The sequence below is a fragment of the Mugil cephalus genome, chromosome 8 (genome assembly GCF_022458985.1).
Source record: "Mugil cephalus isolate CIBA_MC_2020 chromosome 8, CIBA_Mcephalus_1.1, whole genome shotgun sequence".
Lineage (NCBI taxonomy): Eukaryota > Metazoa > Chordata > Actinopteri > Mugiliformes > Mugilidae > Mugil > Mugil cephalus.
In genome coordinates this window covers 6081352-6108842 of record NC_061777.1, presented here as the reverse complement: position 1 = coordinate 6108842, position 27491 = coordinate 6081352, and the positions used below count along the sequence as shown (strand labels likewise).

The 27491-nt window shown below is 42.9% G+C and overlaps 1 protein-coding gene across 1 annotated transcript in view; it reads right to left on the bottom strand.

Annotated features, from left to right (window-relative positions):
* The window catches only part of antxr2a (ANTXR cell adhesion molecule 2a), a 74841-nt gene that overhangs the window by 21182 nt on the left and 26168 nt on the right, over window positions 1-27491 (bottom strand). The window contains exons 11-16 of the mRNA XM_047592283.1: window positions 27014-27092; window positions 26757-26852; window positions 20712-20762; window positions 20058-20147; window positions 16782-16952; window positions 16521-16601 (exon numbers count right to left, since the gene is read on the bottom strand). Of these exons, the coding sequence (XP_047448239.1) occupies window positions 16521-16601; window positions 16782-16952; window positions 20058-20147; window positions 20712-20762; window positions 26757-26852; window positions 27014-27092 (568 nt within the window). The remainder of the gene's footprint in view (window positions 1-16520; window positions 16602-16781; window positions 16953-20057; window positions 20148-20711; window positions 20763-26756; window positions 26853-27013; window positions 27093-27491) is intronic.

The window sequence follows — 27491 nt, the reverse complement described above, 5'->3', positions numbered from 1 at the left end:
CTGCTCTGAGAATTTCTTTTTTAAACTTTACATCGATCCGCCACAACATTAAAACCACTGAAGGAGAAACTGCTTCATCAATGTGGCTCTTACTCAGACATGTAGCATCCACTTAGACCAGACCAGGCACCTACACAGTATTAGAGAGGTGGTCGTAATGTTATGCCTGATCACACACACGTGATGATATTCAATGATTGCTGAGCCATAGGGGACGGCTTACATTACACGAGAAGTAGGTGGCAGACCTATAGATGGCATCGCGGCACATTATCAAGCCAAGAGTGCAGGGCAGCAACTCGCCTACTTGACCTGTCTAATTGACTCAAATATTCCAAATCTAAAATCCCAGAGGCCTCTGGAGCAAAAACCTGCAAACACACACACACTACAACACACGCATGCAAATATCCCCATGCGCGCACACACAAACACACACAGAGGCCCCTTGTCCCCTTTGCTTTCTCCTCAATGGCTCTGGCTTCATTAGCAGCGGTTTGCATCATCCCCAGCGAAAACGTCACATGTCATCAGTGACTCCATTCTTTATCACTTCCTGCGGTATAGACAGTGTAACCTTCAGAAACCTGCTGCCCACAGTTTTACGTCTTAATTAGGAGCACTGTCAGAGGGACCCGGCACACCGCGTCCCGATGTAAACGGACAGAGAGGGATGGAGACGGAGAGGGAGTGTGAAAGACGGAGAGGAGGAGGAGGAGGAGGAGGAGGAGGACAAAGTCAGACGAGAAGGCGGCAGACAAAGGCAGCGAGAAGGCAAGGGAAGGAAAAGATGTACGGGGGGGAGAAAGAAGAGGAAGGCAGAGGGGTGAGGGGGGGAGGAGGAGAGATTCAGAGGGTGCAGAGGATGGAGGAATGGCTGGAAGTTGGCAATTTGCAATAACACAATGATGCAAAAGCTCAGTTTAATGTGGCTAAGAAGTGCATTAATGATGACTTAAGATGCAGAAGACACATATTTGAAATGTTCTCAAGTGTTCAACAGGATCAGTGATGACGGAAATCACAAAAAATAGTCCTGAACTGACTAAAGTTTAGTTGAATATCAAGAAATAGTTGATCAATGGACGAGTAAACGACCTGTCATTTGATTTCAATGGAAAGTTTCTGTTCTTTAACTTTTAGTGCGTATTGAATATAAAGGTTTGCCATAAACCACGGCCTTTATCTTTATAAAAAATGACTGATATAGACTCGCGCTTATTTTAAACCTACTATATATTTTTTTAAGTAAGTAAAATCATTTCTTTTTTTCTACCTAAAGATTCATATTTAATACAACAGGAACCATTTCATGGTTTCATAAACAGGATTCACTCGGAGCATGCAGAGGGAAAAGCAGGAGGATTTTCTGTCGAAGACGAGCGGGGAAAGTGGAAGTTGTGTTGGCTACTCGCTCGGCGAGAAACAGTGAAAATCCGGCTTAGCGGCGAAAACACTGGAGACGCTTGTGTCCTCAGTTTGGGGACAGCTGACGGGTTAACACTATTAAGACGGCAGAGAACACGGGACTGAATGTGCATCTGTGCTCCCCAACAGTGGGATTGAACGCCGCTTTTCGAGGTATTCACTCTGAGACACAGATACATAGACAGACGGACAACGGCGAAGCGAAGGGACGACTCAGGAACACAGATTCTTTTTTTTGTGTTTTTTTTTTTTTTCCCCGTTTCTGCACTTCCACTGTGGCTTTATCCTGCTCGGAGCTCGTCAACAAACGCGGCTTTAAGATGAATTAAAGATGTTCTCTGATGATTGTTCATCATCCCAGTATGCTCTGGTTTAATTCAGACGTCTTTGTTCGATGGTCCTGTAACATACAGCAGTATAAGCTACACTCTTATATCCATCAGACAAGTGACTGTAACGCGAACGAACAATAAACAACGAAGGGAAAACAAAGCTGCAGAGGTGATCTGCTGAACAGCAATGTAAAAAAAAGTCATTAGAGCACTTAAGCATTAATTAATCTGTATCATCATTACTCAGTATAATTGAAGGTGAGACAACCTATCAATTGTAAAAGATCACACTGTCATTAAGGTTAATAAGCTGTTTTATAAACCATCGTCATTAACACCGGATACGTCTATTATAATGATAAATGGCATATTGATAAAATATGTGGTAAAATTGGCGAAGATGTGGCGAGATGAATGAACTTCTGCTGCTGACCTTTAAAACAAAAAAAACATTTAAAGGATTTCACGAAGTGGGTCAGATCAAAGAACGACATCTACATCTGGAAGCCCTTCAAGAACATTCTCAATTAGCCGCCGCGCTGTTACGCCAACTATTGTCGCATCTGCATCTTTCTCGTTCAATTATGAAACGCAGTGATTTATTCATGGGGTGTTCAGGCTCCAGTTGTGAAAACGCATGAACATTTCAACCCTCCGCAACGACAGGGCGGAAAGCTTTCAGCGGTTTCCTTAAAGGAGACAGCTGTTTAAATGTGGGGGCACACACGCAGTGAAGAGATCGTTTTCAGTAAATAAAACCGACTGGTGCGTTTTAAACATCTGAAGCGTTAGGGACACTTCAGCATGTGGCATGTTCCTGAATGTGTCACTGGGACTGTAAAGAGCTTCGAGTACCACCAAGTACAAAAGCCATATAAATATAAATACATTCTTAAGTCACAAGACAGGATAAAAGAAAAGTCCAAACATGGAGCGAGGAAACATCTCAGCCTTTCTTCTCTGAACTCACACAGTTGATGGCAAAAATAAATAAATAAATAAATAAATAAAATAATTAAAACGTCAAATACAAATTAAAACCTCTTACGATGGCTTTGGAGTGCAGGACTTTACAGTGACGAGAAAGTTAATACGTAAGGCAATTAGCATAATTAAGCTCATATTAAAAACTGTCAGACGCCTGGTATTGAAGGAGTTAACGAGGTGGAGCCGGTAATTGGATGAGGAGTGACCCTTTCACAGCCGCTGACGGGAACGCTGCTAATTCACTTAAATGGTCACCGGCGGCGCAAAGTTTAGACTCACACAGAGACGGAGTAAACTTAGCGGCTTTTTCTTCTTAATGCTCATAAGGTCTCTACTTTGTTTAATTTTTACTACAAAATCAATTAACTGAAGAGACTACGACGAATATGGACCTGGTTACCAGTTTATTAGCCAACTAATGCAATCCAACGCAGTGGTCCAACCATGTTGTGTAAATGCAATTATTTAATCCAATCTAATATGTATCATTCTTGTTACAAGTTAGGTGGAAGTAATATTAACCACTTCACTTTGGATCTTATATCACAATATATAAGATTTTATTATGATTGATGTTGAGTGTAAAGACATTTCTCATCTTTTTTTTTTCTTTTTACATCCACTAAATCGGTTTAAGTTGAGTTAATCGTGGCACCTGTTCACTTTGATTTGCTTTATATTCTTTTTATATCTTATTCTCTTGTATTGTGATAAGTATCGCTAAAATGTCAACAGCATTTTAACATGTGATAATTGTGATCTTTTATATCTGTGGCCGTGAAGAAACTACTGTGGTTCTCTTAAAACAAACATAAGGCTCGTGGGCCAAAACCCGGCCGCTACAGGGTCCAATCTGGCCCGTGGGATGAATTTAGAAAGTGTGATAATTGGAAGCTTTACACCTATTTGATCCTACCCCTTCTCCATTTAACATTTACATTTTTTTGCTCATAAACACGTATGTGTAGAAGTATTCAGATCCTCATTCTTCTCTATATCTGGTGAACACTATGTGCTTGTAGCGCTGCTTAAACTTGCTCTGGCATTGCTTTGGTTCCCCCGTCAGCCTGTTCCATAATAGTTTACTCACTCTTTCACTATAATTAGCACTTATTCCTAATGTGTCCACTAAAGGTTGTGTCGTTTTGGTAAGAGTTCGGGACATAACACAAAATACAGGCTGCTCATTAAATGTAAAGATTTCCATACACAAAAACAAGGAGAAACGTTTCAAACTGTCACTATTTCTGTGTTATTTTATCAGTTTATATTAATTTGGTGACGTATGTGGCCACTGAATTAAAATCACTCTGTTTTAAAAGCTAGTATCTAGCATTAAAACTACCTGTGGGAGCTGATTGATTCACCCACCAGCTCTAGTGGAGAAAAAAAGAGCGACGGCCGAGAGTACGGACAGATGAGGAAGGAGGAGGTTGTCGGGGTGTGTACGGTCATCATGAAGATGTGATTCTAGCCTCGGAGCCAATGAATAGAGCCGCGTTAGTGACACTCGGCTGCTCTGTTCACAATGCAAGAGAGAGGCTCAGAGCACACAGGAGGCCATTCAGCTCATTTCCCTCCCAGCAGACCACGTAAAACAATGATGGTGAAAAGAAAAACAAACAGTAAGAGATGTAATATGTATACATATGTATGTGCATGATTAAAATACATTTAATGATGAAAATGCTTGAGAATTAAACTGATTGTTAGACAAAAAATAAAAATAAAACGGTCTTCCTGAACATACAGGAGCACAATTATACCATCTGAGGCTCGGGCACATGTTTACATGTTTATTCATGGCGTACGTCTGTTATCCAACATTTTAGAGCAGATCACATTACATGTAGCTCCACGCGAGGGCCTTTCACTACATATTAGCCGGCTCCGTGACAACGTTACATTTATGTATACAAAATACGATCGGGCTAATTGAATATTCACTGTGAACATATTCGCTGCATAACATGACTCCCCGCTTCCATCTTTTTAAAAATTCAAATGGATGGGAGGAGCAGAGGGGAGCATTAGAATACATTACAGCATGTATGCGTGATCCCCGTCCTCCCCCTCTCCCTCCGCTCCTTCACCCCCTCCCTCCTCTATATGTCTGTCAGGAGGTGAGCCGAGGAGGAGGAGGAGGAGGAGGAGGGCTGGAGTGCACGCCACGGAGCTGGCCTCGGCAAAGCTGACGTTAACAATAATGTAATTTAATTAAAGCCAAGATCCCAGCGGTCCGCGCCAAACGAGGGGGCTTTGATTTTAATAGGTGATGAAGAAAAGGCTCGGCACGCGGCAACTCCGCCACCGCTCCAACCAGTCTGAGGGGTACTGGGAAAAAAGGCACCGGCAGGACATCAGTTCAGATTGTATCAGCCGGAGAGGAGAGGAGAGGAGAGAGGAGGGGAGAGGGATGGGGGAGAGAGGGGAGGAAGGGCTGGGCTGTGGGTGCAGGTACCAGCCCAGGCCACCCAAATACAACAACACCGATCAGCTAATGGAGAGGAAAAGACGAGACCCCCGCTAAAACTGGGGGGCCGGACAGTCCCCCATCCACTCAACAAAAAAAAAAAAAAAAAATACACACAACCTCAGCAACAACAAAATAGTTTCGCAGCTGGGAGTAAAAAAATAATTTAAAAAGAAAAGCTGCGTTCAAAGTGGATTTCAGCGCAGAATGGGATTTGTGAGAAAAGAGAAAAACAAGAGCTAATCCAGAACCGGCCGAGGACAGATCAGAGTGGGAATCTTCGCACGCTGATAAGTGACATTAAATCTGGAAGGATATTAAAATATCCAACAAACAGCTTGTTTTGTTCCTTTCTGCTGCTTTAGAAATCTCTGTTGTTGTTATTATTGGAAAGACAACTCTAACAGAATATTAATGATAGAAGAACAAGAGAAGATAATCTGTTTAGTCTCAGACTAATAACCTCAAATAAACTTTAGATCGGATACTTTGAGAAATAAACACATGAATAAAAGAGGGGGAATAACACACTGGCTGATGTACTTTATTATTTTTTTTGTATTTATTTTATGGTGAGAGAAAAAACTTTGTTTCTTCTTCATGTCCCACACAGAGAATCGACAATATAAATCTTTTGATGAGTGTGGTCGTCATCCTTCAGCTGCAAATGCATGTTTTCAGTTTAAATATTCGCAACAGTATTATTATTTTTTACATTTAAAATCCACAGTTTCTGTAAAATTCCAGAAGAGCGTTTTATTAGCCCTCTCGTTCCCTCATCACTTCTTCTCCTGTTTTCCACACATTAGGCCACTTTTCAATTTACAACTCCAACCAGTCGCCACCAACGACCATTTGCTTCCTTTTTATTGGTCCAAGAAGCACACACAGACACACACACAGACGCACACAGACATGGGGAGGGTCCCCTTCATTGGTAATCCTGTTACCAGCCAGGTCGTGGACATGGACGAGTAGAGGAGGGGAGGGGAGGAGATGTGAGGAAGAGGAGGAGGAGGAGGAGGAGGAGGAGGAGGGGGGAGGGATTAACATGGCGGTCATTATCAAATTTACAACCAGTCATACGGACATCTGCCCTACTTTTCCTCCGCTAACGTAAAAAGAACTAATCTGGTTAAGAGAGCACGGGCGCGGCTCGTAAATCGGCGGCACTCTCCGCCGTAGTTAAAGCTGTCACTTCTCTTGAGGGGGAGCGGCGGCTGAATGGAGCTGTCAGCCGGCTACTTGTTAGGGCTAACAAGGCCGTCCACTGATAGGACTAATGAGGCCCAGAGCTCGCTGCTACCCCGCGTAGCCCTCCACCACCACCACCACCACATCAGCCACCACCGCTGATGCTGCTTCCCCTGCTACGCGACACATAAAGAGCTTCAAGGTGCGATAAAGGAACAGATGAGTCCTTATTTTCTGGCACAAATTACAGAAACGCCGTATTAGCGCAACTTTCAGCCAGAAGATCTGACTCGGGTAAAGTCTGCACGCTTTTTCCCAGCACTGGCATTCTGTGTCTTATTTTATTATTATTACAAATAATTCTAGCATGTTAAAATGCAATACAATAATTCAGATGATTTCAGTGCATTTATAGAGAATTAAACCTGAGATTTGGCTCAAAAAGTGAAATTTTTAACATCAAAAACGTATGTAGTTTATGTAGTTGTTCACTTTCCTTTATAACCGCCTTGTGTAGATAAGGTTTAATGTTCCCACTGGAGATTTAAAACAAACCAGATGCTGCTTTGCTTTCTGTTATAATATCGTCTGTGTCTGGTTCTGTAATTGTCTCTTCTATGATTGTTGTTTTAAAGTCTTCTGCTCTTGTGTTCTTGAGACTACGGCTGAAAATTAGCACTCGTGCCAAATCCGGCACATTTACACTGATGACTAATGCATCAATGTTGATTTATGTGCATTGTCCAAATTCAATAAACTAATAAAAATAATCATAATATTTTAAATAAGTATCTGCAGAAGTCTGAATCTTCCTGTGGTTTCAGCGTTTTATCATGCATTGAAAGCGGATGAGTGAAACTGTAAAACTGAAGAAAAATCAGTGATAAATTCTTCAGTAAGTGGAAACATTTTTGCAGACTTCCCCCTGCAACTGAAGTGACAATTCTACAGCGTTGGCCAGCGATGCAGCCTGATTGTCCACCTCCTTCTTCTTCGAGTAAAAACCCACACAACACATACGTAATGCAACAAAGAAACAGCGGCCCCTTCTCTCCCCCCTCCTCCCCTCTTCTCTCTGGAAGCTAAAATCCACCGAATAAATGCCTCACTCTTCAGATGGAGACGTAAATTTAACCGTGGCCAGGGGTCACGCGTCGAGCCCGAGCTCATTCTTATTTGGAGCTTTTTGTTTTTCCGAGTCAAACCTCCTCCTCCTCCCGACGCTTCGTTATTTGCTCTGGTTTAATTCCAATTACCCCTGTTAATTAGGAAATGTCATGCTCTCTGATCTAGGGTTTGTTTCAACTTAATGTCATTTGCCAGGTTGTTTACTTTCGATTAAAGCCTCTTCATTGTGAAATTAAGTGTTACATTTGTCTCGTCGAGGTATTCGGGTGTCGCCGCCGCCGATGTCCTCCCACGTGCATTTACCCCGTGTTTACCCTGCATTAGCGCCGCTGTCAACTTTTTCTTTAGGCATACATTAGTGGCGCATTAGCATTCCGTTTCATCAGACAGCGAGGTAACAAATTATTCCTTTCAGCAGAGCTGGCCTTCTGCAATGCTGGAAAAACCTTGAAAGATGTGTCAGGTTTGGCTCCAATCAAGCGTTCGGTTTAACGGCGAACAATACAGATGACGGCTTTTATTTATTAGTTCAAAAAAAAAAAAAAAAAAAAAGGAAAAAAAAACATGTTCTCACCATATTCAACGTGGCACTGTAAAAACAACGAGATGAGAGGGACGTATGTGTGAACGGATGAGTACGTGTGCATCTGTTTGTTTCTTTAACAATACCAGGCAAATGTTTGCTCCGCTTTACATACTGAGATCAAGTGACAAAAGATGCAAAGAAGGAAGCTGCTCGACGCGTCCCCGTACGTAAAACACTGAGTAAACAGCCGGCTGAATGCAGTGTTCTGCTCCACAGTGAGAATCCTCCGCTCCGCCACTCAGTTTTGATTATGTATTTTCTAAGCAGATTACTGTGTGTCTTTCATGTCTTTGCTATTCTTCCTAGTTTCCAATTATGAATCATTTCTTCATCGTGGATCTGTTCATGTAGTGTGTCAGAAAACACTGATAACACACATCTTCTTAATATTAGCCTTAACCTCCCGAGACCCGAGCTTTTGTTTGCGATGCATTTTTTAACTTCTCCGAGATATTTGGGATTAATAGGACTGAAAAAGTATAAAAATTAAGCATCATCTTTCAACAGGAACTGATTTTTTGAAAAATAAACTATGTCCTCATAAGTGGACACGGGGATTATTTCACTGTATAACACAATAAAGTCGCCAATGTGTAACAAAATCTAAAACTATTTTAATGCGTGAACATGGCTGAGCAAAGACAGTGAAATCCCAACGTCCTCAAACGGGTACTTGCTAATTAACGACGTTGTAGCTCGTTGCCATTGACAGAATTTGTTCAATCTGCACGTCATCAAACTAGAAAAGTTAATATGCAGAATGAAGAACTGACGTCCCCGTATGAGGACGCAGGGTCTCAGGAAGTTAAAAAAACAAACAAATAAAGCATGAGAAAATAGACAAACATTGAAGCCTACACCGATCAGCCACAACATTAAAACCACTCACAGGAGAAGTGCACAACACTGAACCATCTTGAGACAATTCAACGTTCTGCTGGGAAACTGACATTCATTTGTGTGGATGTTACTTTGACATGTAGCACCCACCTAGACCAGACCAGACCACACACCTCCACCCCATAGTAATGACACTCTTCGATGACAGCAGCCTGACACAGACAGAACAACTAAAAAAACATGAGGAACAGTACAAGGTGTTGACCTGGCCTCTAAATTCACTAGATCTCAAACTGTATCTGTGGGATGATCCACAGAGGCCCCTCCCCTCAACCCATAAGACTCAAAAAGCCCCCACTCACGCATCCTGTTGACAGGACGCCCTCAGAAGGCCCACGTTCATTCTCTGATGAGTCACAACAGTTTTGGAGCCACAAAGAGAGACCTACACAACATTAGGAAGGTGGTCATAATGTTACGCCTGATCGTTGTATATGTGACGTCGCTGTATGTTCCACAGAGGTGAGGTAATATAAACTACAGACAGGATACAAAAAAAGTAATGATTCAAAAGTTTCTCAATTTTCCATCACAGGCTCTGATCTTGTTACAAAGATTTCTGGATTTTCCGGAGATGATAAACATATTGGAAACTCTTTCCCCCTCGCCTCCCCCCCACTCCCTCCCCCTCCCCACACCATCAGTCAATCTCCTCTCCCACCATCTGCCATTGAGAGAAACTCAGAGAGAAACTTGAGCGAGAACATCTCCCACAAAACGCGACCCTGCGGCTCGTAATGTAAAAAATGCAGCGCAGAGGCCAGAAAAGGCTGCCAATGCTCTCAACCGTGGTCCTGTTTGTTTACAGTAATTATAATCATGTCTCAAAATGAACGCGGCGATTACTGATGACTTACCGATGTTAAAACGCTCCCGCGTCACGTCACACCTTCGTGCAAGGCAAACACTGAAACCGAAAACCAAATGTGTTCATCCACTTTCCAGTCTGATGTTTCCGTTGGTTGTATTTCCAAGCAAACGATAACCTTAACTGAGGCCTTTTCTAGAGGCATTTTAACAGCACAATGTCAATAATAGTGTTCTGATTTCTGTTCTCTTCCTCACTTCTTATTTCCCTTTGCTGCCTCTGAAATCTAAATAAGAAAAAAGCTAATTATTTTCATTCTTGTTCTTTATTAAAAAATAATCATTAAAATGTCACAAGATAATGAAAAACTCCTGTTAAAAACTGTCTTCTTTTTCTTAAGCGTCAGTCTGAAACCCTGAGAAACTCGTTTAAACGATGGAAACGCAGGAGACTTTAACGTTCCAAAGCTGCGAATGGTGACTTCAATTGTCGGGGGTGTCAAACATACGGTCCGTGGGCCAAAACCAGGCCACCACAGGGTCCAATCTGGCCCGAGGGATGTGTTTACAAAGTGAGATAATTGCACAGGAGACTGACTGCAAATCTTTCAAAAAATAATAATAATAATGATAAAAAAAAAAATTGCCATTTACATAGTCTGCAAGAAGTGAGACACTTGAGCAAGAACAAGAAAAAGTTTGTTCTGGCCGGGTCATTTATTCTCCATGAGAAACTCAACAGAGTGTGTAACAGCCTTGAGACCAACAACTAAACAGAAAAATTGTGAAATAACTTATTTCAAGTTGTTCATAAAATGTTTCGTAAAAAGAATAGTTTGTTGAATGTAAACCTTTTCATAATGTAATAGCACAAGACAAGGGTCAACACTTGAAATTGTCATTATTAATTAGTTATTATATTAGTATGTTAGTGGTCCGGCCCACTTCAGATCAATTTGGTGCTGTATGTGACCCCTGAACTAAAATGAATTTGGGATCTCTGGAACCACATGTCACATGCTGATGCTGAACTCCCAGTTAAAGTGAATATGCGTTTGTTTAAACGAGCAGATGCATCATAACTGTAAAGCACTTTGAGTATCAAAAGGTAGAAAAGCTCTACTTAAATACAAGAGCATTCATCATTGAATAAGAGCTTGAAGTATTCTGGCACCGTGCTGAATTGAAGTCACTGTTGTCAGAAAGATGGAGAGTAAATTTCTAAAGCTAGGAGAATGTGTCCTAACTGCAAAGGACTCAAAAATAGTACAAATAATAATAATAATAACAACTAATATTAACATTAGAATGAAAATTTAGAAATTTAGAGTTGGAATATGATCCACAGTTGTTTTTGTACTGAAACTCAATTAAATGTTTAAATTGCTAATCGAATAATTCCTCAAATTTATCCTATTTGTTATTTTTGTGCTCAGTTACATTTTATAGCCACTTACTTGACGCTATTTAAAAAACTTATGGTATTAAAGACGTAATAGAAATAGTAGCTCCAGAGAAAGGGATGAGGGTTTTCTTTTTTTAGACGGGGCCGAATGTTGGAAGAGGTCGTGGCAAAATGACGCCTTGATCTTGAGCAGCATCCAAGATTTCTTTGTAGCAGGAGACACGCAGCTTCTGCTTCCCCTCTGTGATTACTTCATTAGTGCCTTTAAACCTCAATCAACCACGTCTGCTTTCTACACACTCTCTCCTTCTCTAACCGAGACCCGCAATGCCCCAATCCTGGGCACCTTCAAATCATCTCTGAAGACCCACCTCATCATCACCACGGTCTTTCCCCATCAATTTCACTTCTTCTTCTTCTCATCTTCAACTGTTTACTCGATTAGAAAAAAAAAACTAGATACGTATTTTCTTAACTTGACAGCAAATATGCTTGAGCAGTACTTTCGAGGTCTGTCAGATATTACCATTAACCTCCACACACACACACAAACACACACAAACACACACACACACCAGCACACTGCTCAGCCCACACGTCCCCCTGGTGAGGAGCAGATGAGAGCGGGAGGAACAAATGGAAATCCAACTGGAAATCCACACGGACTCAAAACGCCTGCTCTCTGTTTCTGGCTTTGGCCCACTCTTGTGTCTTTATCTGTAGGAGGACACAGAGGGTTTAATGTATGGTGATGCATCATTCATCGCGCACCTTGTTAGGACATTTCGTGGACAGCTGCTTTTAGAAACCGGTACCTAGAATGTGAACGTAGGGGGGCGGTGAATGAGAGAAAAAAAAAAAAACACACATATATTCAGCAGTGCCTGAGCCTCCCTCCCTCCTTCTCTTTCTCCCTTTCTGTGCCACCTTCCTCTACCTGCTGTCCCCAGTCGATCTCGGCAAAAACTTGGCGGCAGATGTTGCTGTGCTAAGTTGGCTCTGAAGTGCCTCCCTGGCTCCCTGGTCTCACCGACAACACAGTCAAACCACATTAGATCTCTTTATTTGTGCCTGGGGCAAGTTCGGCACTGCAGCTGTGTCCACCCCCGCTTTACCTTTGGTGTTGAAGGCCCTCAGGCGCTAAATGTGAGACCACAAAAAAAAAAAGAAAAAAACTGTTTCACTCTCATTTTCTGTCTCTCTTCTGCATCTGCTGACAATCCAGCGGTCTGGCTCCGGGCGGCAGCACTGAGGGAGGGAGAGGAGGAGGGGTCAGGGAAGGAGACTGCTCAGGGAGGGGGTGAGGATGGAAGCTCGGCTCGGAGTGAGTGGGGGCGTGGGGGGTGGGGAGGGGGGGGGGCATGGACACCCAGGTCCCAATGCTGAACAGATGTCTGTGACAACCTGCTTCCTTACACCTGTACGAGTCCTTGTAACCCCGCGGATGCAATCCACTGAAAAATTCATGACCCTGGAGGTTTCCTGTCCGCCATCAAAGACCACGGCCCTCCCTCCCTCCCCACCGTCCCCGCCCCTCCCTCCCTGCTGTCTCCCCTTCCCTGACTGCTCCGCTCTTCTCCTCCGTGGCTCCTCTGCCTGCTCTGCCACCTACACCTACACCTAACCTGTCACCGGGCAAGCACTTGTTAAACAATGTAGTTGGACAATTTACATCAGTCAGGCAAAACATTAGGTTCTAATGTTGCGTAGGTCTCCCTTCTGCGTCCAGCACAGTCTCATCAGAGAATGGACACGGGCCTTCTGAAGGTGGTGTCTGGATACACGATGTCATTAGTGGGTTGAGGGGAAGGGCGTCTGTGGATCATCCCATGGATACTTCATCAGTTCTGGATCGTTTAGTTGTTCGCAAATGGTTTTTTGTGTGCGTCCCTGTGTCAGGCTGCATTTTGTGTGTCATTGCTATGGGGTGGGGGTGCCTGGTCTGGTCTAGGTGGGTGCTACAGGTCTGAGTAACATCCAGAGGAATGAATGAACGCCAGCAACAAACGTTCCCCATCAAAACACTGAATCGTCACAAGATGGTTCAGTGTTATTTACTTCTCCTGTCGGTCGTCATAATGTTGTGGCTGATCGGTGTAGATTCTCATCACGGACGACAAAATCAGAAGGCTACAAATCTGCATCCATGATGTGAGTTTGGCAACAGATGAGGACTGTCTATAACGGACTCTGGTGGAATTTGTATAAAATTACTTAACTAACCTTGTAAATGTAAATAAATAAGATAAATATATAAGATTCAGTTTTAGGAGCTATTTGTCTTGTGGACATTAAGAATTGACTGTTGACACTAGCTGAAAAAGATACTTCGACAAAAAAAAAAAAAAAAAGGCACCTGGACTTGATGACTTAATAACCTCAACAGATAAAATTTAAAACTCACTGAACTCTATTCAAAGCGAACTGGTTAAATATTACAGCGAATTTAATCTTTGTGGACAAAATTAAAGTTGAAAGAGACAAAGATGAAATCCCCAAATCACCGAGATGTTATGAACGTTCTGAAATTCATCTGAAAGCCAGATGGGGATTTAAATTAACCAACAATCGCTTAAAAAATAAACGACGTCTTCACAAGGATTTCGTTTGGAATCGCTGTCGACTGCACGCAGCGTCCGTGGCCCCCGTTTCATTCCCTCCTGCGTCCGCTGTGCGAGGGTTTGATCGCGGACTTGAAAGCGGAGATGGGCGCGGTGATGGCCGTGAGAATGAAGACAGCGGGCGGTGTCAGGGGCAGCCCCTTCCTCTTCCCGACTAAACGCTGTGACACTTTGTTTGCCCACCGGTGGGCCTCACGCGCTCCGGCTCCTGCACCTCAGTCTGTTCAAAGCGACCGAGGTGAGACAAGTGTGGGAACTTCTGTGGTATTTTACGCCGCTGGACCAGACGCGATATTTCTGCTTAAAAATTCAGTTAGATTTAACAAAAAAAAAGGTTCTTAATGCCACCAGGTTTAGGCTCATTTCCTGAGGGACATAGAACCCGTAACCTGTGCATGTAGTGCATCTCAGTAGTCGCCGCTGTGTGTTTTTTTGGCAGTCGGGTTCATTTTCGTTTCTACTTCAATGGGGATCGAAATTTTACCGAAAAAGAAATTTCGCTGAAGACGAGTCATACAAATGTTTATACCTCCTCGGCCCTTTCCTGCATCTTTATTGTTCCAAAACAACAACTTTGAAAATTGCGGAGATGGACAAGCAGCCGGAAACACTAAAGACACACTTGACATTTCAAGATTCTATACTTTTTCCAGGCCCTAATTTCCAGACAGTTAAAAAAAAATAATCTATGGCATTTGACTAAATAGTTGTGTATCATGCAAATGAATTATGTAATTAATTGTTACTTTTCCTTATTCTGAATATTTATGCTGTTATGTCACCAAATAATTTCCAGAAGTATGTAGACAGAAAACATAATAATATTCCCAGTGGCCAACGTTTTATCAAAAAATGTTCATCTTCATTCAGTTCAGCGATGCTTTTTAATATATTGTGCAATATTACCTTTTATTTTCAATATGATGAAGCACTTTCAATATGATTTGAGGCTTTTAATATTTTACTTTGACATCACATGAAATGTTGCGGTCAACTCTGATTTTAAATTATTAATTTTTACTTTTTTATATATTTATGTTATACACATTTTTTATTCTTACATGACCAGTTTCTTGGCGAATGACATTTCACAGTTCAACATCTAAGTCTGGACTTTTGTTTCGGTTGTTTAACTATAAAAAGGTCAGAAGATTCCCTCATTTTTCCAAAATATCTAGCAGTAATTTACGATTTACTGGATGCTATGAGAGTGTAATAAACTTTCAGGAGAGGCGCAGGTGAAATTACCATAATGACACTATATTAGCTGTAAAGCTCAGTGTCTTAGCTTTCAGAAACCCTGTAGTTTAATGTCCTAAAAATAAATAAAAAACACAATTATAAGCAATCAAAATGTTGGAAAACTTTCATATCTGCTGATCTTTTTAAACACAGGCTGGGATACAACTTAAGATCTATTTTTACCCGTGCATCTTTTGGCATTGTGAGATTTGCTAAACAGCACTGTGACACCCTGAGTAACAACTGGCGGACTCACAGCTGGCCCTCTGGCTTGTTTTTTGTTAGCCGCAAACATTATTCCACTCGAAAGAGTCGCCCGACATCGTTTTCTAAACCACCGAAACCGCTCGTATGCTTTCTGTTCACCGACTGCTGTCATGGGGAAGATGAGTGGAACAGACGAATACAAGAGATCAGGGACTAAATTTATACAGTTCTTTGAGTAGTCTGCAATCTGTTGAGGTTTCACTTTGTAGTGTTCAAAAAAAAGAGAGAGAGAGAGAAGGAGGTTTCTCTGTGGGAATGAAAAACGCTTCCAGTGTTTCTGGGCCTCAAATCTGCTGAAGAAATTAAAAATAAAAGGTTCCTCTTTTCTGCAGCCTCATTCTTATCTATATCATTTTTAATCAGCCATATAAGTGCACATCCACAGCAGATGGCGTGGTTTGGTTAGTTTACTTCCTGCTCAGAGGTTGCCAAACATCTGGTTAACTGTGATACGGTGACGGTTTGAGGGCAGCACGCTTTCTCAACCGCTCGGTTTCAGTGTGTCGCCTTGTGGTTTCGACAGGTTTCCTCTTTTCTGACCATATTAGGCCGTCCCTGCCACGCTTCCTTCTTTGAGTCGCTGCAGCTGCAGCTCGCATCGGCCCCCGTTTGGTAACAACAACAACACAAAACATGGCTCGTGCCAGCCGCTTCCTGCTGAGATTCACAGAGTGTTCTACCTCCTCAGCTTTAAACGCAATAAAACAGTAAAATAATCACCCAATACCTGAATATGTGGCTCATGAGACACAAATACTCACATCATGTCATAGCAGGGATTAGGGACTTTATGGAAGGTTTGTAAGAGGAGCCAAAGAGAAAAAGAAAAAAGAAAGAAGAGGAAGACCATCAGCCGGCTGCTGACTAATGCAGGATATTTTCTATTTATAACCCAGAGTACCATAAACTGCTCTGGTGACCACAGATGAGCTTCTGATTCATTCCACTCAGGCTTTTTTGTGTAACTACAAAAAACACGAAAACCACGAAACCACACACATCCAACAGCACAACAGGATTTACGGCAGGCTCCACATATTTCACTCATCGTGAGTGTGGTTTGTATTTTTGCACCACTGAAAACAAAGAATTTGAGCTGGAAACCACTTGTTTCAAGCTGCACGGATGACTCCTGAGGCGCACGCCTTACCTTGTCTTGCGAGGTGGGACGCATGAGGGACACTCGGTCGTACTGCCGCCGCAACAAAGCCCACAAAGCATCGAGGCGACCCTGAAAAAACACAAACACACATTTCCGAATAACCCTCTCGGTAAAGATCCATAAATTACATCTTCGACTAAAATTCCACATTTGAATCAGCCTCATTTACATTGATAATGAGAGAGTAGTCGAAGAGATGTTTTATTTCACAGTGCATGTAATAGTGGACATCACTGCAGCTGCACTCACCTTGATGGGAGTGTACCATTTGTTCTCGGCCTGGCGGTTGGAGTTGGAGGGCCTGGGCTTGGGTCGTTTGATCATCGGCTCCTCCACGTCCTCCGGTATGGACACCTTAGCATTCTTGGCCATCTCCAGTCGGGCCCCCTCCTCCGTCGAGCCTTTCTCTCCCCAGCGCACCTGGGCAGGTCGAGAGAAAAATCATAACGGGTTGCTGTTTAGTCAGACGCAACACTAGACGCAGCATCTAGTTGAGAAAAATAAGACTGCGCATACAATTAACCCCCCAAGAACAACACCGGACCTCAACTGCTGTTAATAGTGGCCGCATTTGGTACTGCAGCATCACGCGCGCATTTCAATAAGTTCACGCGCTCTCACGCCACATGACATTTCTCAGGCAGAAAAGTGATAAAACTCATCCCACACAGACCTTAAAACAGATTAGTAATGAATTAATAGACAAAGCGATGGTAGGCTGCTCTGCTTCAATCAGCGACCAATCAGCCAATCAGAAAATAGTATTTATCGTTGCCAGGTGAAGTAGGAGCAACCTTACAAAGCCGTCCACAAATGAGCGAAAATGTGCACTTGACGAAGAGGAACTGAAAGGGAAGGGTATACTTTCGATACTTCAAAAGTCATTCCAGGTAATGTAGGAACACAGCGTCGAGTAACTAAACTACTGATTTGTGGCAACACAACAAACTTTGTGACACACCTCATGTTAAACCACAACACAGGATATGAGGCATTTATGATGAGGAGGGCAGAAGAGGAGACAACACAGTGAGAATTAAGATGCAAGTTTTCATTTTATAGTGGTTCTTAATAGTCAAACAATAATTAAATTGAATTGTGTTATTATTTTATGTATTCTTTTGTTGGTGTTTGAAAGCATATTTTCTATGATTGTGTTCTGTTTTTTCTGTTTAGAAGCTCGGCTAAATATGAGGCCACTACCTCAATATACACTTAGAGTTTAAAATAAATAAATAAATTACTCTGAGGTCTTGTATTCTTTATAAAGCTGTGATTTGAAATACACTACTTTTTTAGATTTACCAGACACAATAACCTGAATTTACTCAGCATTGGATCAGAAAGGACATTTGTGGTATTGAACATCACTAATTTGATGTTCTGCTGTTCTCCCCTTTTTGAACTTACTCGGCGATAGAAGGACTCTAGAAGCTCACATGTGCTTTTTAGCCATGAGCCTCTTCATTGGAATGAATGGGGCCGACTTAATTCAATTGACAACTAGCTGTTAGCCCCTCGATTAAATCTTCATGCTACGCTAGGCTAACCCTGGCTCCAGCTCTGCACTGAGAACCCGTACAGAGAGGTTTTCACAGAGGGCGAGTAAAATCGAGGGAGTTCCCAGCTAATCTTTGTCGAATAAACTCATTAACTGCGCCTCTGGATTAAACACGAGTCGCTGCATGTGTAAACTGCACAGTAACATCATTAACGATCATTCAGGAGGGAAGGAAGGCAAAACACTTCCAGCTAGAGAAATAACCTGCAGGACTGATACATTATTTAAAAAAAAAAAAGATAATGAAGCTACAGCTACAATGAATATTTATTTCTACACTCAGTTTAATTCATTTATTAATAATCACATTTGCACGCGGCGTAATATGCTATTGTGCGCATGTGAGCGTGTGAATGCGACCCTGTGCGTTAGTTAAGCTGTCCTGCTTTTTAATTGAATTCATCACATCTGTTGCAAGGAGGAGATATAAAAAAAAAAAAAAAAAAAAAAAAAAATCCACCCTCACATGAATGGGGAGAGGTGATTAATTAGCGACACAATTTTCAAGCTGTAGGTTAAGCCGTGACAATATAGAACAGCTTTTCGGAATCATCCCCGGGATCCATCCCTGGCCTGCCGCACCATCAAGAAAAGAGCGGGCGACGATGAATAAAAGATACGTTGTTGTCACCTCGGCCGGCTCAAGCATCGTTTGAAATATTGGCAGAGGCAAAGTGGCGGAGGTGTTTTTTTTTTCTCTCTCTCTCTCTCTCCTTTTCTCTCAGCGTGACGTCTTAAATGTGGATGCAGAGGAGAGAACAGGTTGATCCTAACGAGCACCTTGTTCTCCGTCCACGGGGAGGAGGGGGAGGCTTCAGATGTGGAGACGGGCCTGTCGATGGGAATCAAGCTGCTAAAGAAGGAAGAGACAGACGGAAGAGCCGGGCTTGTATCTCATCGGCACCCATGGGAAAAAAGAAGTCAAGCCATAATGCTCCTAAAGGACGCGGGGAAATCCCTGCAATGCCATCAACCTCCTCGGGGCTGAGAAGCAGCAGGGGGGCCCTGGAGCGAATGGGAGGAGGAGGAGGAGGAAGCGGGGAGCGCGCCTTTAAACCTGGATTCCCTTCGGAGGAGGCCCGATAACAAAGGGGCTGCCGAGGTCTGGGAGTTGAGAAGGGGGGGGGGGGAGCTGGGGTGGGGGCGAGTTGGTTGTGTCAAGTTGACAGTCGCGCTCAATCTTTCATCCTGGCAACGACGTGATCCAATCAGGACCGGACGGCCAAGGACGAGATGGCAGGGCCTGTCATGTCTGAGGGATCAGCGGACTGACGAGGAGGACGGCCGCCCGCCCGCCCGCCCGGCCGGCCGGTCAGTCAGCCCGTCCCTCCTCACGCTGCCCGTGTTAACTCGACAAACTTCTGATCTCACGGGAAAGACCGAGCGTCAGCAGGTTTCTGCGATGATGCAGGTTTACAGAATTATGATACACGTCACATATATACACACACACACGGCCAGTCAAAAGTTTGGACACAACTTGCACACTTTTGACTGGTACTGTGTATGTATATATATATGTTTATGTCAAGGAAAGTTTGTGTTTAGGGAAGTTGCACAGCCCCCCTTACCTTTACACATGTTCGAAAATTAATATTTGAACCTGTGTATTATTTGAATAGCTTCATATTGAATGCAAAATGATATAATAATGTATATTTATAAAAAGTACTAGGCCAAGTCAGATATAGAACACATTTAGTAGGTAGGGGGTTTCACATAATCTCTTCATCAGTTTGGCCTGAAAAATGTTGAAGCACTAGACAATAAGTCTGAATTTCTGAACTCAAAGACTAACACGAGAGAACCTGGCTGCAGCCGTTTCACTACTAATGTAATGTAATGGAGTAATTTCCCGGTCAAACTCTGCCTCAATCAGCCTGTGTCTTCATCACATCCTTCAGTCCCTTTCGCTGCTCTGTTTTCTAACTGACTCAGTCGAGGTGAGATGCTTAGATTCTGACCTCCATGCGCTTGATGCCGCCCGCTCCTCTTCCTCCATAGTAAGAGGCGTCCACAGTTGGCCACTTCTTCTTGGGCAACTGCTCAGGCTCCTGAGGGAGACAAAGGGAAAAAAAGAAAATTAGGACGGATATCAACGTTTATTAACTTCACTACCGCAACAAAGGAAATGGTAGCACAGGATCTGTCCCTCCTATTGTTCCATTTCCTCTCGTATCCATTCATCACTTAACATTTGAATGGATTTCCTTCCAGCATGGACACACTCATTTACGTCAAATAACCAGGAAGGAAAAGGCACTTGAAAAATGATTCTTTCCATGTGTAGCATGAAAAACTAAAAAATAGACTGATTTTCTTATTAAAGCTTATTAAAATCAGATTTTAGCAATTATATTGGGGAATATGTTTTTATTAAAGAGGAACACAAATGATGACTCAAAGCTAATTCTTGTGTAGCATTAAGATATGTTCATGGGGCAGTTGCATATAAAGCCCACTAATTATACAGTGATATCATCTCTGGTTCAAGTTAACATTCTTAATTACAATACTGAGCATTTAACTTGTTTTATCTTCTCATTTTGTACATGTTTTATTGTGGAAACAAGTTAATTATTCTTATAACGTGACAACATCATTGTGCTTTGACTCACGGGTGGTGGAGGACGAGAAGGCGGAGGAGGAGGTGGAGGGTCTTTGATGACCTGGATAAACAGAAAAAGCAAAAAGTACGTCAGCACGGCCCATCACGGGGGGCGCACACACATTGCACACACGCTCAAACCTTGTCAAGACAAGCACGGACGAGGCTGACGGAGGCGATTCGTGACAGGTGACTGGGCCAAACAGAGGCGTCCCAGAGCTCATCTCGCGGCGGAGACGCGGCCGCTGCCAGGCTGTTCTGTGGCGGTAGCTGCAGCTAGCGCCCCATCGCCCTGCTGACTACTGATTACAAGGATTCTGCTTGTAAACCAACATCAGGGGGCCCCCGTGCAAAATAAAGAAAAGCCGAAAATCAACTTGTTGACAGGGGAGTCTTTGGGGCGAGCGCCGCTGCCCCGTTTAGCTCTTAATTAATTGGACGGGGTTCAGTGCTCCCAAGCAATCCCCCCAATCATAAAGTCCTAAGGAGTTAATTAGGTCCAATGAGATACAGAGGAGGAGGCTTGGGCTCAGCTCCAAGCCCTGTCTGGAGGGAAGATGAGTGGCGGCAAACACACATAGAAAAAAGAAAAGAAAAAAAACACACACACACACACACGCGCTACCGTGACACGCGCCTCACACACCGCAGACAAACCAGCCCAGCGGCATTGTTCATGACAACACTGGATGGCCATGGCACCTGAGGAGCAGGTTGTCCACAATGTGATCCCACTCAAGGACAAGATGTCTCGGCTGGGTTTTTCAGATGTGCAGCGCAAAGCAAAGAGAGGCCCGGCAGTGACATTTGTCAGGTGTCAGTCAGACGCTTTGCATACTGAACTTTTTTTTTTTTACCGCAGGAATGCTGAAGACGCCACTGCCACGCGCTGTCACTCACCAACAACACGGACGTGAGGGAAAGGAAGAAGCCGAAGAGACAAGCAGACAAAGAGGAGATGATTCTCCTGAGCTTTCAGGTTTCAGGAGCTGAGGCAAATACTACAGAGAGCAGGTCTGGGTGGGTGGTGCATATCTAATCAAGTGACATCCACTTGAATGCAAAGTTTCCCAGCAGAACACTGAATACTCCTCCTATCGGTGGTTTTAATGTTGTGGCTGATCGGTGTATATGAAAGCAATAATCTATGCAGAGACCTAAACTCGAGAAATCTTTTTAGCTTTTCTGAGCTGTCTCAGTTTCAGTGGTCATAATGTTGTGGCTGATCACTGTACTTATGATCATATGATGTTTAAAAAGCTCATACCAACGCTTCCGTTTCTTGGAAAACTAAATATGAGTAACAGAATTCAGTTAGGCCCCGTGAGAAGTTTTGAATTAATTGGGGGGAAAAAATAAATAAAAAAAAGGATGTTCACACCACAACCTCGGTTCAAGTCTGAAGTGCGGGCTGAGACGAGCGGTCACAAGCCTTCCCTTCACAGCAGACATGTTCAGAGTGTGAGAAAAACGCATGTCTGTGCTACGCTGTCATGGCTCACCGTCGCCGATGAGCAGAACGAAGCCATTGTTAATGATTTTAACTGTGAGTTCGTCTGGCAAAATGCTGCAGTTATTAGTCGACTAATTAACGAGTTGGTAGCAAATTAATGATAATTAAAACAAGAAAAAAAACAGTGCCACTGCAATTTAACTTCTTTTTTTTTTGGACAAAAGTAAAAATTAGAAGAAGCTCTGGGACATTAACTCAGAATGATTTTCCCAGACATTCCTGATGCGGGTCTCAGGTAAAGATAAAGGCCTGAACTCCCCCCCCCTCCCCACACACACACACACACAAACATGGACTTTATACCAGCACACGGAGTCGGTGGCCCATAAATACTGTACAGATAATTAAAGGGAGGACACATCTCAGCGTGAGGTGTGTAACAGCGGAAACCGAGAGAAGACTTTGTTCATTAGTCATCAAAGATGGATAACTGCACTGTCATACAGGAGCTGGTTATGTATTTGCTAAAGTGGTTGAGGAGGGGGGTGGGGGAGTGGGGGGGTTGGTGGGAGGACCAATGTAATTATAGCATATCATAGATCCAAACAGCTGCTACATTCACCGTTAAGCTTACGGACATCATCACACTGTTGACATTAAAATAATGAAAAATAATCAATTAGCGTTAATTAATTGCTCTTTGACACACAACTGGCTGTAAGCAAATCCAGAGAAGGTCTACCAGTAGCCTCTCCATACGCTGACTTCAGCCACACCTTACGTTGACGGGATTATCTCTTTTTATTAAGTAATTATGCAGCAGATTTCCTGCACATGTTGTGGGATAAATAAAGCATTACACAAATGACGGGGGCTCTGCTGCTCTTTCCCAGCTATACCTGATGGACAGATGTGAAGAGCTCTGCAGCGTAGTGGCGTAATTAAAAACTAAATCGTGGGATACCCGGCCATCTGACATCAGAACCGGCGGCCACAGAACCCAGGGAAGGGGGCGGCGTTCGGAGCGATTTCGAACCAATCAGAGGCGCCGACGGCATCGTGCCCATATGGCCGTCGTCTCTGCAACTGTCCAACTGGACGCGATAATCCATTCGTTGCAGAAGTCGAGCTCAAACCGTGTTGTGTCAAGCTGTTTCGCGGGGATTATCACGAGGGGTCGGTGGCAGGTAACATATTTGAAGTTTAAATGTGAGTTGTGCTTTTAATGAAGGGAACCCTAATCTTAACCCTAATCCTAACCCTGCTGAAGGGAAGAGGAACAAAAGAATAGAAAAGCAGCAATGGTGGCAACTTATTATGTAAAATAACATGAATTAAGATTATTAATATTAATATTTCCAAATGAGTGGAAAATGTTTCCAAATGCAACAGTGACTCATTTGCAATTTGGATAAACTGGTCGACGGCAAAGTGCATCTCCAGCCGTGAAACCTCTCGTTTGAACCAAACTAAATTCTGAGTTTAATTTCCAAACAATTCATAAACAAAAGAAATTACCACTCCACAGCTTGTATGACCTCTCTGCTGGCATAAGTCCATGTGGGAGAGGGATTGTGGGAAAGAGGTTGGGCATGTGTGTGTGTGTGTGTGTGTGTGTGTGTGTGTGTGTGCGTGCGTGTGCGCATGGCCTCATCCCGACTGCTGAAACCTGGCAGACTGGGGGTTTAAATATTAACAAGCCACACATGGCCCTCCTCTTCTGCCGCGTCCCTCGATGGAAGGCAACAGCAGCTCTCTCCACCAAGACAAACACGTCCGCGGCCAGACATGCTGCAGGGGGTTTACATTTTAATGCCTTTGTTGGTTTTCCAAAATATGCTTCCATCTCATCCTGGATGGAATCCCTTCAGGTCCACAAAGCCAGGTGACGTCTACCAGTTAAGGGGCGGGTGTGTGTGTAGGCAGAGGTGTGGTGCGGTTTTGGCGTGGTGCGTCGTTGGGGGGTACATTTGCCTTTATCAGATATGAATAGAACAAGGGAGGGACGCGGAAAAAGAGATCGCAGCGCACCATCTGCAGCCCCTCGCTCGTAGCCTCGAACAATAATCGGTTGGGGATATTTGTAAATGGTTAAGTGGGTGAACGGTTCTTCCAGAGAGGGAGGGAGGGAAGGGAGGGTGAGGGATTTTAAATGAGGAGGTTTCATGAATATTCAGGATTAAACTGAAGTTTAAACGTGGGATAAATGTGCAGAGGTACCCTACGTGAAGTACAATCAAGTAGTTGAAGGAGAAACAATAAAGGTGAGCTCCAGTTCCCCCTTAACAAACACTTGGCTCACATGGGACTGGAGACACGCCGGATTAACGAGTAACCTTCCAACCTCACCAGATACTTAGATTTTCCAGATGAATGAATCAAGACTTGATATCCCGTCCTTTCTAAGCTTGTGCTCGCTACGTAGGATCATTCAGACTGATAAATATAAGACTACTGACGCTGTTGGATGGAAGTGGAAATAACATGACCAGTTGGAGGAGCAGCTCTCTGAAGACATTTAAAGAAGGTCAATGAGCTGCACGGTAGGAGTGTTATTTTTAGCCAGTTGTGGTCTTTTCATGCTGTCAGGGCCAAAAGCACATTTGGTTTTCCCACGGTTCCACACAAATTCAAAATGTTCAGGCAAAATTGGGAAGTGTTGGGTTATATTACACAATAAATGTCCGTAATGTACCTTAAGACTGTATCATACGTGCTTTTCCATGCTTTTGTAATCGCAACCTCAATGAGAACTGCGTCAGTGTTGGTCCGTGGTCACCCAGTAATGTTTTATTTCATCACGTTTTAGCTGAACTGCATATTTTTAACATCATGGAAAAGCCAATGGTTTTGATGGGGGGTGTTTCTTCCTGGTCAAGTGTCTATGACAAAACCTTAAGTAATTAAGTACAAATACTCTATCAATAAAATTCTTGTTCATACCAAATACTTTTCCATTATGATGTGAATTTTTAATACACCAGTGTATTTAATTACACATCATTCGACAACTGTTTCCGACCAGACCATTTTGAATGCAGCATTTCACATAAAGTGCAACTGTGTCACTGCGAGGCGTGGTGAAGATGGAGATGTCCGAAAAATGAAGAAATAGAAGACTTGTGGCAAGATGCCGTACCAGTTGCTGTTGGTTTTTGAGGGTGACCAGATGTTTTCGCGATTTCTAGGAACAGCCCGTGTGTTGGATGACCCGTCCCCCAGCTTATCGCTCCCTGACAATGTCTGCAGTTTTAACTTTTTATGAATGAGAAAAAAAATGTTGCGCACAGACAACAGTTATTATTGACATTACAGACATAGCAGTTTAAATACGTATAAATATAAATATATTAATTGTAACGTAATTGTAATATAAATAATTGTCCCTGTTTGTTCATTTCATCTTGATAATATTTATTTATTTTAATCTCTGAACAGTCCCTGGATTTCCACATCAGCAGGCAGCGCTAGCACGGGGCCATGCAAACCTGTTTTACTACAAATGTGTAATTATTCTACAATATTTACTCATCATCACAGTAAAATAGTCCATCCTTAGTCAATCCACTGCATTAATTCCTCTCTCAACCATTGAAAATTGCTGCGACCACGTGATGATCATGAAAAAATAAAAATACTGTGATTTTTGGTCACACTAAATATAAACACACTTTCTGCACAATGTTAGCCCTAAGAAGGACAATGAAAATATATTGGAGAGAGGGCTAAGGGGATAAAGGGAGTGAACCTGTAATTAAACACCCCCGACTGACACCTGAGCTAATCTTGAGGATTTTAACCCGGGATACAGACAAAAGTTTGCTGTTTTACCTGGAGTGTGTTTCTCTGTGATGTCTTTGACAAAACCAATACAAAACCAATACAATATCAATAAAGTACTCACATAGCATCTTTACTTTCTTCACAAATTTCTATCCTGGTTTAGCAAATATAAAGGACTGACAGGACATAGAAAGTGAAGCTCATTGTTTTTAAGTCTGACACAGACTATTATTATTTTCATCATTCACTTAGGCCTAACACTAGTTTTGCAATCTGTTTCTCATGTCCTATTCAGCGCCATTATCTAGTTGTTTATTTTTTCATCACATGACTTCATTGCTTCTCAGAAACCGATAAGCAGGATGTGGTCTTTCACTTCCTGTTTGATGTTGATATTCTGTGGTGCTGTTGCTAACCAACAGGGGTTCAATGAGGTGAAAGAGAGGTGATACAGTCGTGCACTTCTCCTCAGCACGAGCCCGCGAACAGCACAGTAATCGTGTTACCCACGTACCCTAACATCGTTCGACTAAAAGACTTCACACGCTCAGGCTGATGAACTTCACACCTTTCAGTTGATGTTGCAAGAAGAATGTAGGCTACGTTTGCAACGACAGGATATTTGCAGCTGTCATAATATATATATTTAAAAAAAGAAAAATGCAGTGATGATTCTTGGTTTTGCAGATGCATTTTGAGTGCAGACAAAACAACGTGTTGTCAGGTATGTGGCATGTTTCATATGAATCTGCAGTCTGTGCATAACCAGACTAAAGGAATTAGCAGCGTGTTGGTTACGAGCGGTGCAGCAACACTCACCACTGTGCAGCAGAGAGGCCAGAACCACCACATGAGAGCCAGAGCCACAAGGAGGAACAGCACCAGGAAGACGATAGCCACAGCAAAGCCATCTGACTACAAAAAATAAATCAGCGTCCAGTTAATTCATCTTTCTCGGCTTTGTTTAAATCCAAAGACAAACTGGTAGTTGGATTGCAAAGGGGAGCGTTAAGAACCATCCAATAAACTCCTAATCAGTATATTTTTGTGAGTTTAAAAAAATAAATTGGACTTACACAGGAAGAAGCAGTGATGGTGTAGGCGCTGGAGATGAAGGACTTGCCGTGGTTTAAGCTGATGAGAACGTCCATCGTCCTGTAAAGAAACAATTTAAATGACGGATTAATAATCCACCGTTAAAGTTTCCTCTCATCAGTTTATCTTTACACTTATCCCACATTAACCAGCAAGTCGTTCATTTGATGATGTGAATTCTGAAGTTAATCGAGTGGCTGCTCAAGGCTCTAAAGAGGAGCAAATCACCAGAGACCCCCATGTTAAAAGGCCCAACTTTAAGCCATTATTTAACATATTTACATATTGCATTTTTCTTGTGTATTATATTTTAGCATCAATGGAAGATGAACGCCATGCGTAGTTTGTGCGCCTAGGCATTGCAGCTACGTAGCATTAGCACCATGTCGGTAAGTAAGAGCTGTGATTCATCCCCTCGGTAAATTCCGCTTTAGTATTTTAGGCTGCTTCTCCATTTCC